The sequence below is a fragment of the Thamnophis sirtalis genome, unplaced genomic scaffold (assembly GCF_051295495.1).
Source record: "Thamnophis sirtalis isolate CommonGarterSnake01/CBP01778 unplaced genomic scaffold, rThaSir2_p1.2 scaffold_4, whole genome shotgun sequence".
Taxonomy (NCBI): domain Eukaryota; kingdom Metazoa; phylum Chordata; class Lepidosauria; order Squamata; family Natricidae; genus Thamnophis; species Thamnophis sirtalis.
Window position 1 is genome coordinate 81,349,172 of NW_028261384.1, and position 16,278 is coordinate 81,365,449.

Below are 16,278 nucleotides of genomic sequence, written 5' to 3' on the forward strand. Positions count from 1 at the left end.
GCAATCAGGTGTTTTTCTCCCAAAGGCTCTTGCCTTGACATTGGATTTCCAAAGAACTTAAATTTTATCTTCACTGCCAATAAAGTCAGAAAAGTTTAACTATCTAGAAGTAAATTATATATTCCAGCAATCCAAGATATTCTTAATAATTAGCACAATTCAGATGGATAATTTTTTTCTTCAGCTTTTGTGATGATCCAGCCTTTGTCTGAATTTATTATGGTCTTAGTTTGACATAGAGCAGCAGAGCAGAGCAGTGCAGCATATCAAACAAAAAGCTGTGATATGATTAAATCCTTCCCAGAGTCATCCTACCTCTAAAAATGCTCCTGCAATTTGTGTGAGTTCAAAACTTTTTTATAAACTCATAGGTGTTAACATGAGCTGGGAAAGGGAAACAAGGCAGGGTAAAATACATCAATTATCACTCCCTAAACCAGGCTTGGGTGAAATATATCAATTATATCTTCTTCTGAAATAATTTTTTCAGTCTTAGCTAAGGAATGTGTTTTAATAATTAGTGAAATGCACAATCTCAAGAAGCATATCTTCAGAATATTTATTTCTATAGTCTGAGGGATCCTTGATGCTCTCCGGTGGTTTTTTTGCAGACATTTCACTACCAAACTGCATTCCTGGTGAGGAGGTGTTTTGTCTTTTGGTTTCTTTTTGGGCTTTTAGATTGTCTTTTTTGAGTGGTATATAAATGTTTATCTCTATGTGCCTGATCATGGCCACTGTGACTGATTGCCAGGCCTCCAGGAATTGTCTGATTAATACTAGACCAACAATCAGGAAGTAAAGAATACACCAATGAAAGAACTAGTAATGCAGATAAACAAGTTAACAGTAAATATCTAACCAAGATATCTAACTAAATATCTAATCAAATATCTAACTAAGAACACTCTCACCAATACTGACATGGCAAGCCACTAATATATAAAAATAAGAACAAATCTCCCTCCTTCCTAGTGCTGATGGTGTTACCAAGTTTGGTAAGAAAACCTCTGCAAGAAAACCAAACTGCAAGTTTAATAACAAACTAGGAGGTGAGAAACTCCTGTGTCATCATTGCAACAAAAACCTGGTTAAAGCACTCTGTCCTGGATAGTGCTGTTAGCTTGGTGCAATTTTCAACATTTGGCTGGACTGGAGCTTTGCTTAGTGGCAAATCCCTTGAAGGGAATGTCTGTTTTTATATAAATGACAGATGGTATAATAATACTAATGTGGTCTCAAATCTCTAGTCCCCTAATGTGGAGCTTTTGACTATCAAATGCAGACACTTTATATGCCTAGGGAGGGAGCTATAGAAGCATTACAAGATTCCTTTGAGTTCACAGACTGGATCATGTTTGAAGAAGTGACAACACATAAAAAACAGATTTAGAGAAGTATACCACTACTGTTTGCATACATTTAGAAGTGCATTGAGGATATCTATGTCCTTAAAACATTAGGGCTAATGAAAAACCATGGACCATGAGGGTCACAAGATGTTGAAATCTTGGAATGTTGAAGGCTTGGAATGTCGCTTTTAAATCTGGTGATCTAGAACAGCCAGCGTCAATTTGAAAAACACCCATTATCAGAAAATTCAAAACTTTTCCCTACAAACACCAGATGTAGGTGACAAGGCATCCAGGCCATTACAGACTATAAGGTGGTTCTATCATGTAAGGGCGACACAGACATTTTAAATGAGCTGAACACATTTTTTGGAAAATTTGAGGCATCAAATAGCACCTCTGCGAGGAAAGCTGTGCCCCATCTTGACATGCAAGTGATTAGCTTTTAGTTACCTCTGTCTGGAGAACATTGCACAAAGTTAACATTCAGAAAGCAGCTTGCCCAGATAATAATTGTTCTACAGAGGATGCTATTTCTTCTACCCGTTTGGTACACTTATAGGAAAGAAATAGTCGTGTGAATGCTGTTGAATTTAGTTCACCATTTAATAAGATCATTCCTTCTTTGTGCAATTGGATTCTTGATTTTCTTATTGATAGGCTCCAGTATGTATGAATTTGGACTAATACTTCTAACACAATGTTTTTGAGCACAAGTTCTCAGGACTATGTCTAAATCTCCTGTTGTTCACCCTGTTGACCTATGACAGTTGTGAAAGGTTTGCCACCAACCATATTGTATGTGGATGATGCAACAGTAGTGGGCCTTATTCAGAATGACAATGAGTTTGGTGAACTGGTGTAATAAAAAGAGTCATTTTAAACGTAGGGGGAAAAACATTGTCAATTTCAGAAAAGGTAAGCACAGCCAGACACCTCTGTGCATTAATTATTCAACTCGAGGTGGCTAGCAGCATCAAGTTGTACTGTCAAATAAGTTTGCTTGATTGCCACTTTTGTGTCGCATGAGAAAAGTACAACTCCCTTCTCTTGTCCTTACCACTTTATATAGAGGAATGGTCAAGAGCATATTGCATTACTATGGTTTGGAAGCATTACTGGTTCAGATAGGAAAGCTGTGCGTATGTGTGTGTGTGTGTGTGTGTGTGTGTGTGTGTGTGTGTATGTATGTATGTATGTATGTATGTATATACACTGAAGAAATAACACTTGGCTATAATGTAAAGTAGTGAGTATACAGCTTGTATAACAGTATAAATGGGCTGTCCTGTCAAAACAACACATCATACAGCCATTAATGTCTAAACTGCTGGCAACAAAAATGTGTGCCGGTATGCTCACAGTAAAAAATGATAATAAAAATGATCTTAATTTATCTAAAAAAATGTAGCTTGGACTGGAGAAATATGCTAAGCGTACCATCAAACAAGCAAAAATAGTGAAAACTGATGGAATAAAGATGCCCTATGGAAATAACATCAAGATCTGGATGAAGGTGATCACTATATACACTTCAACATTCTTCAAGTTAGTGATGATTATAGGTATTCTGCCTCAATGAACATTGCCAATATATAAAGACATAACATATGTTGTGGTGTTTTAGTTTTAGTTCTGCCCTAAAGAAGCTAGCAATAGGGCTAGTGAAATGTCCACACATATCTATTGTCTCACATGGCCTTTTCTGGAAGCCTGTTCACCAATATCCATTTTGTCATTTTTCCTAGCATGCTCAAGAAATCCCCGCAATGGGCTTTCTTTCTGAGGTTGCTATAATATGTATCTTTTGCCTCACATCTAATGTTTATAAAGATGATGATGACATAGATTGGAATTGTACCTGATATTAACTGAAGTTCACAAAACTGCTGTTTTGAAGAAGGCAATCTCATTGCATGATTCACCTTTCCTTCTTGTGAGTGTCCTTTAAAAACATATTCCAAAGAGTATGAATGCTGAATGCCTCAATGAATGAAAATCATTTATCAACATAAAATAAATAAATAAAAATAATGATAAATAATGAATGCTCCCTTAAATAGAACTGTTTTCATAAATTTTACCAAAATACATCATCATCTGCCTTCAGGAGGAAGCTTTTTCAGGGTCTTCCACTCAGCACACTGTCACTGCAAGCCATACAGTATACTGTAAGGTAGAGAAATGCTACCTGAAGATAATGTTCCAAAGGGTCTAAGTAATAAAGCACCTTTTACTGGCCCTAAAAATCTATCAGCAACCAATGTAAACTAATGCTAGTCAGAAGGTGGGTTGCTGTATTTTTTGCCAATTATAATTCCCAACTGGCACCCTCCCATATTTATTGAAGTAGCCTATCTGAGGCATGACAAGAGCCTGAGTCATCCTTTAGCACCTTTTGATTCAAGAAAAGAAAAGAAACTGAGAGACCTACCAAAGCTGTTCAAAAGCTCTCCTGGCTATGATTGTTATTCTAGCAAGCGTTGTTAGCTCAAGGAGAATACCTAGATTATAGATATTAGATGGATGCATGGATGAATAGATAGATACATTGTGTGTGTGTGTGTGTGTGTGTGTGTGTGTGTGTGTGTGTGAGATAGAGAGAGAGAGAGAGACAGACAGACAGACAAAAAGAATTGTGACTGAAAAAAAGTTTCAACTTCCCAAGAAAAATACTTGGTATTTATTATTACCATATATCTGCTTCAGAATGGTTGACTTTTGTACCAAGTTGTTTCCTAAGGTGTTTTTGTTCATTGCCTTTGGGATTTTGCCTGAAGTAAGTGCTTTAGGTGCAGTAAAGTTTAACTTTTTGTTCCAAAGGGCCTTAATGCACAAGACAGTTGTTTTTTGTTGCCATTCATCTTTGCATTGCTGTTTGGTGCTAAAAAGCTGAAGGAATTGTTTTCTTAACTGATAGCTAGAAGGAGAAAACAAGTGGGAAATTCTGTTTTAGTTTACTACTTTTAAACTCCAGATATTTCTATGAACCATCTTTTTTTCATTTTTTTCAATAATATTTTCTCTTAATTGGATTAACTTCCATATTTTCAATGTTTTAAGAAAGCAGTAAGCAAATATAAAAAACTCATGGATATATAGTAACCACTCTACATAGAACATAAAAGACATAAAAAGCGGAGAAATAATAAATAAGGAAACAGAAGGAAATCCATATAAAATTAATTAAATCCTTAAACTTATACAATTCATACAATTTACAGAAACTCTATACTGTTACACCATGTTCTCAATTTTAGAATATAAAGACCTTTACAAAATGAATAATAAATCTGTTCCTTAATATGGGGATAATTTCATCTGTAGATATATCTTTCTAACCAAGCCCATGGTTTGTTCTTTATTTCAGAAATATAAGTCAAATCTCATTCACTTTCTTGCCTTCCTCTGATATATTCATTGGTCCTTGGGTTCTGTTTTTGGATAGTTGTAGCAAAAATGTATGTCCTTTCTTCATGAGAATGATTATTCCTACAGCTAAATGACTGCTCACTGCAGTATTTCCACATTATTATGATATCTAATATTCTTATACTTCAAAACTTTTTAACATATCTGAAATTGGGAAAAGTGTACCATGGAAACAAAAGGATTACAGATTTAAAATGCTGCAATGTCCAATGTTATATCATCTGTGCTTATTTGAATAACCACTTCCTGAATTCTGGGACTGATGACCTAAATCAGGTTGAGAAATACTGAGCAAATCAGCAAAATATAACACAATAGAAACCTTCTAACTACTCCACCTGTTTACATCCCTTCCAAATCACTTGATGCATTACATATATATTCGGTTCCACCACAAAACCGCGTTCGACTAAAGGGCACTCGACGAAACTGCGTAGCTGACGTCATCACAGCGTGACAACAGCGCGGAGAAAAAAGCACGCTGTAAACGCTAAACCTAAAATTAACCCCTAAACCTAAACCTAACCCTAAACCTAACCCTTAACCTAACCCTAAACCTAACCCTTTACCTAACGCTAAACCTAATCCTAACCCTTAACCTAACCCTAACCCTAACCCTAACCCTTAACCTAACCCTAACCCTAACCCTAACCCTAACCCTAACCCTTACCTTAACTTGAATCGGCTTGCTTTCAAAGCGCTATTTAAAGCGCCCTTCTTTCTCCGCGCTCGCTGTTGTTGCCCTGTTGATGATGTCAGCGACGCGGTTTAATCGGGCGCGCTTTAGTCGAGCGCGGTTTTGTCGTGCCACGATATATTTGACATCACATTGCTCAAAGTATACCAAAACACAATTTTAAATATATGCTAAGCCTCATGATGAAATTTTTAGTAGTAATTAAAATGAGATAGAATGCAGGAATCTCATCCATACCTTCTCCATACTTTTTGAATAACATTTGCTGCATTATACTTCTTCTGAAAGAGCTCTTTTCTTACTCTTTCTTTTTCTATTACTTGCATCTGAATTGCTGATGGGACTGGTTCAGTGTATGCATTTTTATGCTGAACAAAACCAGGCAGATCTTCTGAATTTGTAGATGTTAACAGAGCTTCTCTGTTCAGGCTTGCATCACTTCTAGCCATCTTGTTGAGTGCAATCGTTATAACACTTGCATTCTTGGCCACCAAACAGACACCACTATTTTTCATTTTGTTGATCTGAGTAGCTGTAGCATTTGAAGTAGCCTTTTCACCTTTCATTGTTCTTATTGTGGCACTGCAAGGTCTGCTTGAACTAATCAATGACCATTTTTTATTATTTGATTCTTTACTTTTTGTTTTTAATTGATGTGGATTATTTTTAAATGCTGCATTACATTGTCCAGAGTTTCTTGTACTTCTACTACTTCTACTAATGCATCTGTCATCCTGAATAGAAACTGTTCTTTCTTCTGAATGATTTATATTATTCCTTACTGACCAGCTTGGATGGTCTGATTCTTCCCCAGAGTTGGGAGATTTAGTGTTTGAATTATGCCTTTTATTGCTGATGTGCACAAACCTACCAGTTGTTGTTATAGGAGACTTCTGATCCCTGCCTAAGGTAGCAGATACAGTTTGATTCTTTCTTTCAGTTTCATGCCTATGATGGTCATTATTCTTACAGGGATTTGAAAGGATATAAGCAGGCTTGCTATTACTGTTTGCCTCACATACACCTGTGGAAATGAGATAAATACGAATACTCTTATTAAATATGGTTAGCTTGGTACGGTTAAATATAGTAAACTTAACAATTTTGAGACTCCATATTATAATACAAAAATATTTTTTCAGTCAACTTGTAAGATCTAGTTTTAAAGCTAAAATAGTTTAAAGGCTTAATACATAAATATTAAATATAAACAAATAGTAGAACAAAGGTTGCAGGATTCTAAAAGAATATAAGTTATTTTTAAGCACCCTTGTGTGAATCTTTACAATTCATACTTGGTACTTTCAAGAACATACATAGATATATACATACATAGATATATACATACATTAATTATACCCTGCCTTTGTTATTTTTACAAATAACTCAAGGTGGTAAACATATCCATCACACCTTCCAACTCCTATTTTTCCAACAACAACCTATGAGGTGAGTTGGGCTGAGAGAAAGTGACTGTCCCAAAGTCACTCAACTGGATTGCATAGCTAAAGCAAACTTGAACTCATAGTCTCTTGTTTTCAGGCCTAGAGCCTTAACCAAATTTTTAGATAGCAACCCCAGTCCTATATATAAGTATGAATGCTCAAGTATAATTCCCACTAATCTCATATGTTTTATGGTTCATGAGAGTGTTTTTAATGACAATTTAATAAAATAGGCATTGTAATAGAGACAGAGTTTGGATTATGTGAATTCATAAATTACTACTCAGAATAACTATTGCTATAGGTAAAAGACCATTTTTTATTGTAGTCTCTGTAATTTTTACAGTTGGTCTTGAAAACCTCTGAGGTCCCTTCCAACTCTATTATTCTATGTTTTAATTAGCTGGTGAAAGTACAGTTGCTCACAGAGTCTGCCAAAAGTCATGCCAAAGCAGTCTTGAACAAAAGTATAAATGCATCATAAATGTGGCCAAGGATATTGTGCTCTCTTATACTGTTGATTTAACTTTGTTATTGACCTCAAGAATAATTGGCTTTAAACCAGGAGGCTTTTGATTTTCTATCTACCATGAACAAAAAATACAAGAACTTTTAAAAGAATAGTGGTACTTCTGAAGATAAAAACATAGCTGAAAGGTGAGAATTCAAAGTAAGTCATGTATATGCAAAAGGAAAAAAGAAAGAGAAGATGTCAACAAATTCTCTGTTAATAGGAAAGCTAGAAAATATATTAGAAAACAAATGAACAAGCATTGTTTCCTGTTGTGTAATCAGCACCCCGAATTTCCAAGCACACAGAGAATCCATTCACTTTGTCAATTGACATAACCACCACTGAGAAGGGAAATTTATTGACAGTGGTCGTAACAAGCAAACTGGTAGTAGCTCAAAATATTATTTGACATAAGTAGTAGAAAGTGGAAGCATTCTCTATTGTAGCATGTGTTATGGAGAAGGTTACTAAATAAACTATTTGGAGGCAGAAAAACATTAGCAATGCCTTTTATATATCATAGGAAACAGTTCCAAAAAATCAGGCCTTTTGGCAGGTTCAATATATTTCTTTTGCAATTGCTGTAGATCATGGCAAAACAGAATTGATATGATCACTAGAGTATGCCAAAAATGCAATTAACTTACTCTATATCTTTGCAAGAGTTCAGGTCCTAAGCATGACAAGGAGTACAATATAAAGGAACTGAATTATTCAACAGCAATGAAATATACATTAGGGATGTATAGATTATTCCTCTTGAGCCAGAGATGCAATGACAATTGTTCTCCGTGACAAAAAGATTGATATCCAAAGGTTCCTAGCATTTGCAATCTTTGCCAAAGCAAAGGAGTCACAGAAAATTCTGTATATTTTTTTGTGCACTGGCAGAACGCCTTCATTAAGACAAGAAGACAGGAATATTGGGGACGGGTGAAGAACTGAGTCCCCTGAAAATATATTGAACTAAAAAACAAAGTTAAAGGTATTTGTTGTAGAGAAATCCCCAATGGGTTACTGCTTTAATAGAAAAAAAAGAGAGAAGATAATGATCATCACTCCTTTCCTCCCAAGGAATACACTCTTCAGGCAGGTATCTTACCTCTGGAAGATTTCATACTGGATACTGTACAAGTGCATAACCCATATGAGTAAAACACAGAGAACACAATTTAAAAAAATATAGTATTCACACTTTTTTTCCTTATAACTGCTTTTATCAATATAATAGTTAACTACCTTGAGGGGCTGAAGGGTACTTAAGGGTATCTTGAGGAGTTGTCACAGAGAAGCAGAGATCTACCTGATGAAAATATGTAATGATATAACACACACACCACTCTACCAATTGCTGAGAACAAAAGAACTGCATCAACCACGATTCCAAAGGTAGCATTTAAAATCAACAGTCACCCCACTACACTGCAACAAAATAATAACTCACAAGAAATCGAATCACTTCTCAGTAACAACAGTTAGCCACTCAAACTATCAAACAAACTGAAACCAGACCATGACTCAGAAGTCCCGAGATAAACAACTCTAATCCTAATCTGCATCACACATAGTACTTAAAAAGCAAAGACTATAGCCCAGCCACAACAGCCAGCCAATCAAATAGTCCGACCATGACTCAAAAATATCTGAACAAACAACATTGACTAATTTGCATCTCATAAAAAGATATTTAAAGACTTATGTTCTGACAGACAAGCACAATTCAAAACACACTGATGATGTCTTCTTGAATGGTGATGAAATGTTTACAACCAAACTGCCAAGCTCCGAGTTCAAACCAACAACCTATATATATATCTTCATTCAGCTCCCATTTTTATTAATGTACTTTTTACATATGCTATCTTCTACTTAATTTATTTTTATTCTAGCTCTGTATGATTTTCTTTTTACCTGATTATTTCTTTCTATCCATCTTTTAAGGCTTTTATCATTCCAATCATTTGAATCCTTCCTCAAAAACTATAGTGACTTATTTTCCCTTTTCTCTTCAGTATCTATACTTTTATATACTAACACATTTTTTCTATGATCAGCATAACTATCCTCTATTGACCAAAAATCCAGTGCTTCTATAAATCAAAACACATTTTCTGCTTACTTGGCACAAATCAAATAGCACAAATGTGGCAGTGGTATATATGGAAGTGTAAAGCATTGGATTCTTGCATTCCCAGCCCCCCTCCCCCCATTTTATGGTTCAGAAGAGGAATCTGATTTTAGGCTTCACAAAGGTAAAAGAGTTTACAAACCCATTTTTCTTGTGTGATCTTCACCAAGTAGCTCTATTGACTGACTTTTGTTCTTGATAGTCACTTTGCTTGATAAAACAGTGCTTCTCTTGCCTTTTCCTGGTTGATTTTGTGACATGTTGCCAGATGGAGGCCTTTTAACAGGTGGAACAAAGCATTGTGAAGTATGAACTCTCAAATGATTTCTTTCCATCTCAGGAAAATTCTGCTGCTGCATATGGATCTTAGTAGTTTTGCAATTCTGCATTTCTTTCTGTTGTTCTGAGGCTTTTCTCCTATTTTCCTCTTCACGTTTTCTGCAGTCAACATTTATAATATTTAAGAATTAAGGGGTTATAAGAGTTAATTTGAATTTTTCATTGAAAAGTTCTTAAAATGTTAAAAATTATTTTAAAAGATTAAAACCACGTATTACTTGTACCCCTTTTCTGCTAATAACAGATCAGTCACACAAAACAGCCTAAGGACCTCATTCAGTCAAATTACTGGATATTGAACTATATATTTAATTTATTTGGCATATTGATTTAGATTGAGAAAATCCTGTACATCATCATAAACTAAGAACATAGATTTTGGTTTTAAAAAATCTGCTTCTCATATAAAATCCCCAAGTTTTTTTTTTAAAGAATTCAATATTAATTAAATGCTTAAAGCATACAGTAAAACATAGTATATATAAAATAAAATAAGCAATAGAATATATAATGAAGCAGCAATAAAAAGCTTAAAAACATAACAACAGATCAAATAATCAGTTCTAAATGAAGAATTCAGGAATTCAGGAACATAAGTGCAAAGATCACACCTGTATCTTGCTGGCCTTATATAGAGTAGTTTTCCAATTTATGTTTTGCTTACAATCTAAATTGCAACGCATACTATGTAGGTTGGCCTTTGAAACTTATTCAGGAACAAAAATTAATGAAAACATGGCACTTCACTGCGTATTTACTATACACTATGCAAAGTGTATATGGTTCACTGCAGTGATAAAAGTATTGGTTAAGTAACTGTATCTTACTTTACAGGTTTGTTCCTAGGGATTAAAATTAAGGGAAACTCTACATAAACTGTACACAGAGGAAAAAGGATATAACTACAATAAATACATTGTGCTGTCTTTCTCTTTAGTAAAATATAAATTACTGTATATATTCTTGTTTAAGGACTAAGAATATTTAAAGGGTTATCTCTTCCTATAAAGATTGGCAGCCTATGTACTGCATTCACAACAAAAGTCAATTCTTTGTAGAAACATGAGCCATCCATAGTCTACTTGCGGCACCTTAACTCTGAAGACAAGATTGTTTAGTCCCCCCCTTCCATTCTTTAAAGAGGTATTTTTATTTGGCAAGACATTTAATTTGCCCCTCAATAATTTGACAGCTTTCTCTAGGCAGTCAATTTGTTGCAAGCAGAAATCCAGTACAAGCCCAAATACAAAGATTTTTTAAAAAAAGAAAATAGAAGTAAACAAATAAAACCTGCAAAGACAAAATAATATATTACACAATGGACAGATGGTAAATGTCAGATCAAAATATTCTCTGCCATTTTAAACTTTAACTGTTGTAACATGATTTGTGACTGTTGACACCCAACAGGCCATTTATGTAGCATGCCTTCATTGATTCCTCTGTTTCAGAAACAATTCCGAAATGTGTTGTTTCAATGAGATGTGGCAGGAAAAAGCCCTAATTTTAACTGTCATTGCTGTCTTGTCATGCATTCTCTTCAGAAGCAGCTCATTTAATCTCAGAGCATGAAAAGCTACAAAGTGAGTTGCAAATTACACTTTAGAAAGCTAACTCAATTAGCATTTGACATTGAAAAAGGAGATTATTTAAAATTTTTGTAAGAATATTATTACTTTATAATATACATTATGTGATATCTTTTCTTTACATGGTATAAATACTTCGATTTGAATTCAACATAAATTATTATGCCAAATTTTCTCCTATTAAGCCAAAAAATAAATCAGATAAGTAAAATTCATTTATACCAGGAGAAATCTGTGAAATGGGCTACAGGGCTCAGAACTGTTGGCTGAGCAACCAGGTGCAGATTAGAACTACTGCAATGTAGTTGCAAATATATAGAACTTGAAAATAAAGACTTAATGATCTGTTATTTTAGATCAAGTCCAACAAGAAGAGGATATTTAAAACAAATGCAACAGTTGTGGAAAGAATAATACCCAGAATAAGAAATAACAAAGCAGAGGTTATAAGATTTATAAATATAAAGCATTCACAGAAGCAGAATTGGAAGAATTGGAAAGATTTACCCTGGCCAAAGAAATTAAAACTGCCAGAAGTAACTTAGACTATAGAAACAAACCAGGGGGAATTGGCAGGAGAGAAAGCAAGCATAGGTGTAGAATTGTTTTCATTCAGAAAGTAGGCTCCCTCTCCAATGCCTCAGAAAGAATAAACCCCTTAACTAAAGAAGTAGAATAACTGAAACAAAAAATAACTGAGTAGCTAGAGCAGCACAAAAGCAAGACTCCTGCATTGAAGCCCCAAAGAAACAGCTATCGCAAGCATTAAAAGATGCCAATACTATTATATCAAATATAACTGCAAGAAACAAACCAACTAATGGTTTGTTTCAACTGCAGTTATCTCCAAATAAAGGAACTCTCCTTATGTTCAATAGGCTAAAATGGTCTGAAGGCCCAGGGGAATTCCATTATTGTCTATCAGATGTTGCATCATCTGCAGGTCAAAAATGCTCTGACTGGTGGTGGTGGGGAAATCAGCTCCCATTACATGCTCCAGCACTAGGGTTTTACATCAAAAATGAAGGTACTATATGATCTCTTGGCATGTAATCTGCCTCCTGTTTTCACAAAGAATGTCAATCAAGAGTTTCCAGGTGTTATTATCTCATTATCTTTAAACAATACTATTCTCTCTTTATGATTTTTTTATCACTTTCTCCAAAGGATATGTAAACATCAATAACGTTTCTTTATACAATATACTTATTAACTCCTAAGATTTTAATATAATAAATATCACTGTTCCACATTTTCAATATCTCAATTTTCTATAAACACCAATAAAACCAGTTACCAATAAGATTTAATCAGTCCCAAGATTATATCTCTAAGTCCCCTCATTTATAGTCTTTGAAAACTATATTTTTCAATATTTTTTTTACATCCTGTTAATCATAATTCTTTTAGATATACCTAGTCCTAGTAAAATAAATTGGGAAAATAGTATAATATAGATTGATACATAGACGAATATATTGAAGTTTGAAGATAAAAATTCTGTATATGTAATTGTATTATTACTGTGAGCATTGTAGGAAAAATATGTTAACCCAGTCATTACACTTTCCACAAAAAATGTTGGTTGTTAGAGAAGAATGGGGAATAAAACAACAGTTTCCAGTTAATTGAGTTGTATGTACAATCTCCAATGACATTCAAATGAAGCTCTAATATGCTAAGGGGAAAATATGGTGGCTTGGGCTCAGTATTTTTCAGGAGCCTTTGTTAGAACTTATTTTTAATTTATCAAGACCAACCAGAATATTATAATTTCACCATGCATTGTATATAGGGATTGCTGTTTATCTAAGTTCACCAAACTATGCAGAATTTCAGATTCTTCATTCTTCAGTAATACGTCATGGCTTCTGTGTCATTTAAAGACTTTTGACTTGGACTTGCTGGGAGATACTATGGTGCACTCGAGGTCTGCAAAACCCCATGCAGTGCAGGTGAGTTGATTCCCTGTCCAAGCACCAGACAGAGGCAGAGGCGTTGGGGAAGGCGGGCGATCTGGATGCAAATATATAACTTTCCCCCAAAATAGGACTTACCTTGAAAACAAGTCCTAGCCTGGTGTACGTACACACACACACACACACACACACACACACACACACACACACACACACACACACACACCTTTAGAGAGCCTGGCCAAAGCAAAACTAAGCAGAATTCAACTATATGTAAACCATTTCTTTCTCCCTCTAGTAATGAACATAGAAGATATATTTGTCTAAATTCTTGTTCAAGCAAGCCTCTCTAAGGTTAAATAATCAGGATGCACTCTGAATCTTTCTCATAGCAGACATAATTCAAGAAAAAAAAATCTTAACACTCCCTTCACATTAGTGATTGTGAAACTTCTAGGATTTTAGGAAGGAGGACAATTGAATGCAAACTTCTAAGAATGATAAGTAATCAAGTAGTGTGCATTTTATTTTATTTTTATGTTAGTCTTGCCTGATTCCTTTCATAGTCTTTTTTCTGGGATCTAATCTCCATTTTAAATGAGCCTTCCCACTGTGTTTTATTAATGCTTGCTCTTGAAAGCTAAGTCTTTTTCTCTAAACCCAGTATCTATCTGTATCATTTGCTGTTGTATTTTCTAATAAAATTGAATACTATTTTAAACCGAATAGCTTCATGGGATTTTGGATCTTTGAGATTATAACCAAGCAACAAAAATAGGTCTTTTTAGAAAAGTGCAGATTACTAGTTTTTGCATTTAAACTGTCCTTGCATTTTCAATTAAGGGGATGAGGAAATAGTGTACAAGTTGTTATTTCCTGCAATTATTGTGTGCAGTTATTTTCACTCACCAAAATCAGGGGGAAAAAGAAGATGGTCCCTTTGCTTGGGTTGCGATGGACATCAAATAGAAAACAGTTCTTAACTTAAACCAGCTAGCATTAAACTGGTTTTAAAAAGTTTTCCATCTTGCTTTTGATGCATTCTCTCAGTGCAACTGCAGTGAGCACCTGTTCCCTTTCCCTTAGTAAATTTCTCTCCCCTTTCTAGCAGTTCCCTCTTGCTGCAGCCTCCTCCTTTCCCTTCTGAGGCTACGGTATATTGTATAGGTGGCATGTATTTTCCAGCCTTGATTATTGTTTACTGAAAGTATTTTTTAAGAAACAAAGCTTCACACAGGAAATTTGTCTCAACCTGATGTTCAGCATACTTTTGCATCAAATTACTAAGCCTGGTTGAGAAGGCTTTATAGGAAGATTCTTTATCTATCTATCTTGTGACTGTGGCGATCATAACCCATATTTTGGAACTGAAAATAATTTTGCCTTGTCAAGACAGTTCTGGACATTTTTCTCAAAGAGAAGCTTCTTATGTCTCTTTCAAATTGTTAAATCAAGGGATATTTCAAACAAATTACATAAGGAATTTTCCATCAAAGAGAAAAGTCTCACCAGGGTTATATATGTATATGTATGTATATGTATGTGTATGTATGTGTATGTATGTGTATATATGTATATATGTATATGTGTATATGTGTATATGTGTATATGTGTATATGTGTATATGTATATATGTATATATGTATATATGTATATATACACACACACAGACACACACACAGACACACTGTTTACCATAAAGAGCTACTGAAAAAGCCATCTCTTTTGCATTGCCCTGAATATCTTCCTTCCTTTTGTACACAACAAATGTGTACAAAAAAGAAAAAATCTCAATACCCAATACATGTAATATTAAACATAAAAAATATCCATCCCAGCTGAATGCTGAAAGATACATAAAAATCTAATATATCCCCCTTCCCTTATATAATGGGTATACAAATAGTTGACTCATCCTTCCATCAGTCTGAGGTTGGTAAAATGAGGATCCAGATTGTTGGGGGCAGTATGGCAACTCTGTGAAGGGGCAATATGCCAACTCTAGATTCAGGCCTGGCTACAGCACGGAAACTGCTTTGTCGCATTGATCGATGATCTCTGGAGAGCCAGGGATGGGGGTCATGCCTCCGTCCTTGTGCTCCTTGACCTCTCAGCGGCCTTCGATACCATCGACCATGGTATCCTTCTGCGGCGGTTGCAGGAGGCACCGTTCTTCGGTGGTTCTCCTCCTACCTCTCGGACAGGTCGCAGTCGGTGTTGGTTGGAGGGCAGAGGTCGACCCCTAGGCCCCTTAAGTATGGGGTGCCGCAGGGTTCGGTCCTGTCCCCCCTCCTGTTTAACATCTAAATGAAGCCACTGGTGGGTGAGATCATTCGGCGGCACGGGATAAAATACCACCAATATGCGGACGATACACAGCTGTATATATCTGCCCCGTGCCAACTCAGTGAAGCGGTTGACATGATGTGTCAGTGCCTGGAGGCTGTTAGGGTCTGGATGGGTGTGAACAAGAATGCACTCAATCCCGACAAGACTGAGTGGCTTGTGTTTTTCCCTCCCAATAATTGGCCGTGTATTCCAACTCTCAGGCTGGGGGGTGAAATTATATGCCCCTCAGACAGGGTTCGCAATTTGGGAGTCCTCCTGGATCCACAGCTGACTTTAGAACACCATTTGTCGGCTGTGACCAGGGGGACATTTGCCTAGGTTCGCCTGGTGCACCAATTGTGTCCCTACCTGAACCGGGAGGCTCTCAGAACAGTCACTCACGCCCTTGTGACCTCAAGACTGGACTACTGTAATGCGCTCTACATGGGGCAGCCCTTGAAGAGCATTCGGAGACTTCAGCTTGTCCAGAATGCAGCCGCGCGAGCATTACACCTATCCTCCGCGAGCTGCACTG

The 16,278-nt window shown here is 35.7% G+C and overlaps 1 protein-coding gene across 4 annotated transcripts in view; it reads right to left on the bottom strand.

Moving 5' to 3' along the window:
* The window catches only part of INVS (inversin), an 89,514-nt gene that overhangs the window by 904 nt on the left and 72,332 nt on the right, over positions 1-16,278 (bottom strand). The window contains exons 13-17 of one of the 4 annotated variants that reach the window (XM_087713182.1): positions 9,711-10,006; positions 5,719-6,505; positions 4,046-4,272; positions 3,214-3,297; positions 915-1,008 (exon numbers count right to left, since the gene is read on the bottom strand). In XM_087713182.1, the coding sequence (XP_087569308.1) occupies positions 915-1,008; positions 3,214-3,297; positions 4,046-4,272; positions 5,719-6,505; positions 9,711-10,006 (1,488 nt within the window). The remainder of the gene's footprint in view (positions 1-914; positions 1,009-3,213; positions 3,298-4,045; positions 4,273-5,718; positions 6,506-9,710; positions 10,007-16,278) is intronic. The other 3 variants (XM_087713183.1, XM_087713184.1, XM_087713185.1) reach the window with 3 other exon arrangements.